Source organism: Echinops telfairi, unplaced genomic scaffold (assembly GCF_000313985.2).
Source record: "Echinops telfairi isolate 266 unplaced genomic scaffold, ASM31398v2 ScPeMD7_852;HRSCAF=1294, whole genome shotgun sequence".
Classification (NCBI taxonomy): Eukaryota; Metazoa; Chordata; class Mammalia; order Afrosoricida; family Tenrecidae; genus Echinops; species Echinops telfairi.
The window spans coordinates 1-2,449 of NW_022104750.1; the positions used below are offsets into that span (position 1 = coordinate 1).

The following is a 2,449-nucleotide window of genomic DNA, read 5'->3' on the forward strand; positions in this document are numbered from 1 at the left end:
ACATTTGTTGAATGAACAATCAAAGTCTTAAGGCATTTGTAGAAAAATATAATATTTAGGGAAAAGATGCATTAGAAGACAGGACAGCTAGACAGTTTCAGCATCAAAGTGAGTATTGAGCACATGAGATTCAAGAACGCGAGATATACAGATATGAATAGGGATTGATTAATTAACTGTTTAAAATACAAATGAGAGTATATCCCTAAAACTGTTGTTGACAGTGTATGGCAGAGTTGTCAATGCTCTTTTCTCTTTCCCAGTAGTTTCATCAGCTACATGGAACCAGGAAACCACACTCATTTCCCAGGATTCATCCTTCTGGGGCTCTCAGAAGAGGCAGAGCTGCAGCCCCTCCTCTTTGGACTGTTCCTCTCCATGTACCTGGTCACCTTCACTGGGAACCTGCTCATCATCCTGGCCATCACCGCAGACTCCCGCCTCCACACACCCATGTACTTCTTCCTCTCCAACCTCTCCTTCTCTGACATCTGTTTCACCTCCACCACGGTCCCAAAGATGCTGCTGAACATCCAGATGCAGAACAAAGTAATTACATATGAAGACTGTATCACTCAGATGTGTTTTCTCTTGCTTTTTGGGGGCTTAGACAGCTTCCTATTGACAGTGATGGCCTATGACCGGTTTGTGGCCATCTGTCACCCACTGCACTATACGGTCATCATGAACCCAAGATTTTGTGGCCTCCTGCTTCTGGCCTCCTGGGTATTGACGTTACTGGACTCTCTATTAAATGGTTTGTTGGTTCTGCGACTGCATTTTTGTACAGAGTTGGAAATCTCCCATTTTTTCTGTGAACTTAATCAGGTCTTCCAACTTGCTTGTTCTGACACCTTCCTCAATGTCTTAATGATGTATTTAGTAAGTGCACTTCTGTGTGTTATTTCACTCACTGGGATCCTTTTCTCTTACATGAAGATTGTGTCCTCCATTTTGAAAATTTCATCAACTGGAGGCAAATATAAAGCCATTTCCACTTGTGGGTCTCACCTCTCTGTGGTTTCCTTGTTCTATGGCACAGGTCTTGGGGTTTATCTTAGTCCTGCAGCTGTTGAAAACTCCAGGTCCAGTGCAATAGCCTCAGTAATGTACTCTGTCGTCACACCCATGCTGAATCCTTTTATCTACAGTCTTAGAAACAAGGACATAAAGCAGGCCCTAAGGAAACTTTTGAGCTGAGAACCATCCCACATCACAGAAACACATCCTTAAGTTTAGAGAGCTCCTTTTGAAAACAAAATTCAAAATAATGTGTTTGTGTTAATTTAATCTCTTTAATATTTAAGACATAATATGACATTTCTTCCAGTGTATTTTGTTTAAAATGTATTTACTTTAATCAAATCTTCCCTTCAACAGGCAATTCTTTCAGGGTGACTTCAGCTTTCATTCGGAAGTAGATTTTCATTACTAGCCATAGAGGAATAGCATGCAATTATCACCAAGGGCCAGTGCTCATTATGATCCTGGACCATTAACAATTTGGACAGCAATTCTGATTCCTATTTTGGAAAACGTTTTTCTTATGATTACATCTGGCATGACAACTTCAACCCACATTGATTACTTTCTTACGCTGAATTCCTGTTGAATATTTTGAGCATTAAGTTTGTAATCTTGTTCTTATTAAATTATTCAAAGAACTTGTGGTATGTTCCAATATTGGAAATGGCTTCCATGATCACACTGAAAAGCAGACCACCTAAGCATGTTGATACATCTTCTTTCATCACATAGATGGGAAAATCACAAGACTGAAGTTATTGACTTCCTGTACATGATTAATCTTCTGCCACCCAGATAGTCGGAGTTTGGTTGTAAATTTTAGTTGAAGACCATTGGTTTCAAGAACTCTCTAGACTTCAATTTGTTTAGCAAAGGCATGCATATTCCTTCTTGGCTTCAATGATACTACTGGAAATTGGCCTTTATTGTTTCAAAAGAACCCAGTGCTCTCCAATGATGCTTGACCACAAACTTATCTTCTCCAAAGCATCTCCCTCATTTGTGCCCTAAGTTTCTCACTGCAATCTGGTCTGCATGTCCAATAATTACATGTGAAATTGTTGGCTTTCATGATCCTGGAAAGTATTGTGCTCTATATTTTCTCTGTATAGAGGAAACAGTTCTGTTAAGGTTTGGGCTACTTGAAAGGTTGGAGGTTCAAACCTTTCATTGCTCAGAGGGAGGCAGATGAGACAATATGCTCCCATTAAGATTACCGCTTTGATGGGGTTTTTCTTTCATGTTTATACTGTCTGATGTCTCCCTTCATCCACTTTTATGTTGCCTGTCCCCAAGGGAGGGGGTAATATGTAGATCCTTGTGATCGGTCCCTCCTTGCTCCCCCACCTTCCCCTTCCCCTCCTGGTATCTCTACTTTCTTTATTGGTCCTGAAGGGTTTGCCTGTCCTGGATTCCTGTAGTG

At 40.6% G+C, this 2,449-nt stretch overlaps 1 protein-coding gene across 1 annotated transcript; it reads left to right on the forward strand.

Annotated features, from left to right (window-relative positions):
• Window positions 1-252: 252 nt before the first annotated feature.
• On the forward strand, window positions 253-1,200 carry LOC101656357 (olfactory receptor 7A17-like). The gene has a single exon (XM_004717950.2). The coding sequence runs from the start codon at window positions 280-282 to the stop codon at window positions 1,198-1,200; it is 921 nt and encodes a 306-aa protein (XP_004718007.1). The 5' UTR covers window positions 253-279.
• The last annotated feature ends 1,249 nt before the right edge of the window (window positions 1,201-2,449 follow it).

Bases quoted from the DNA above. Each gene is read 5' to 3' on its own strand.
- LOC101656357 (XM_004717950.2), top strand. From the start codon at position 280: ATGGAACCAGGAAACCACACTCATTTCCCAGGATTCATCCTTCTGGGG.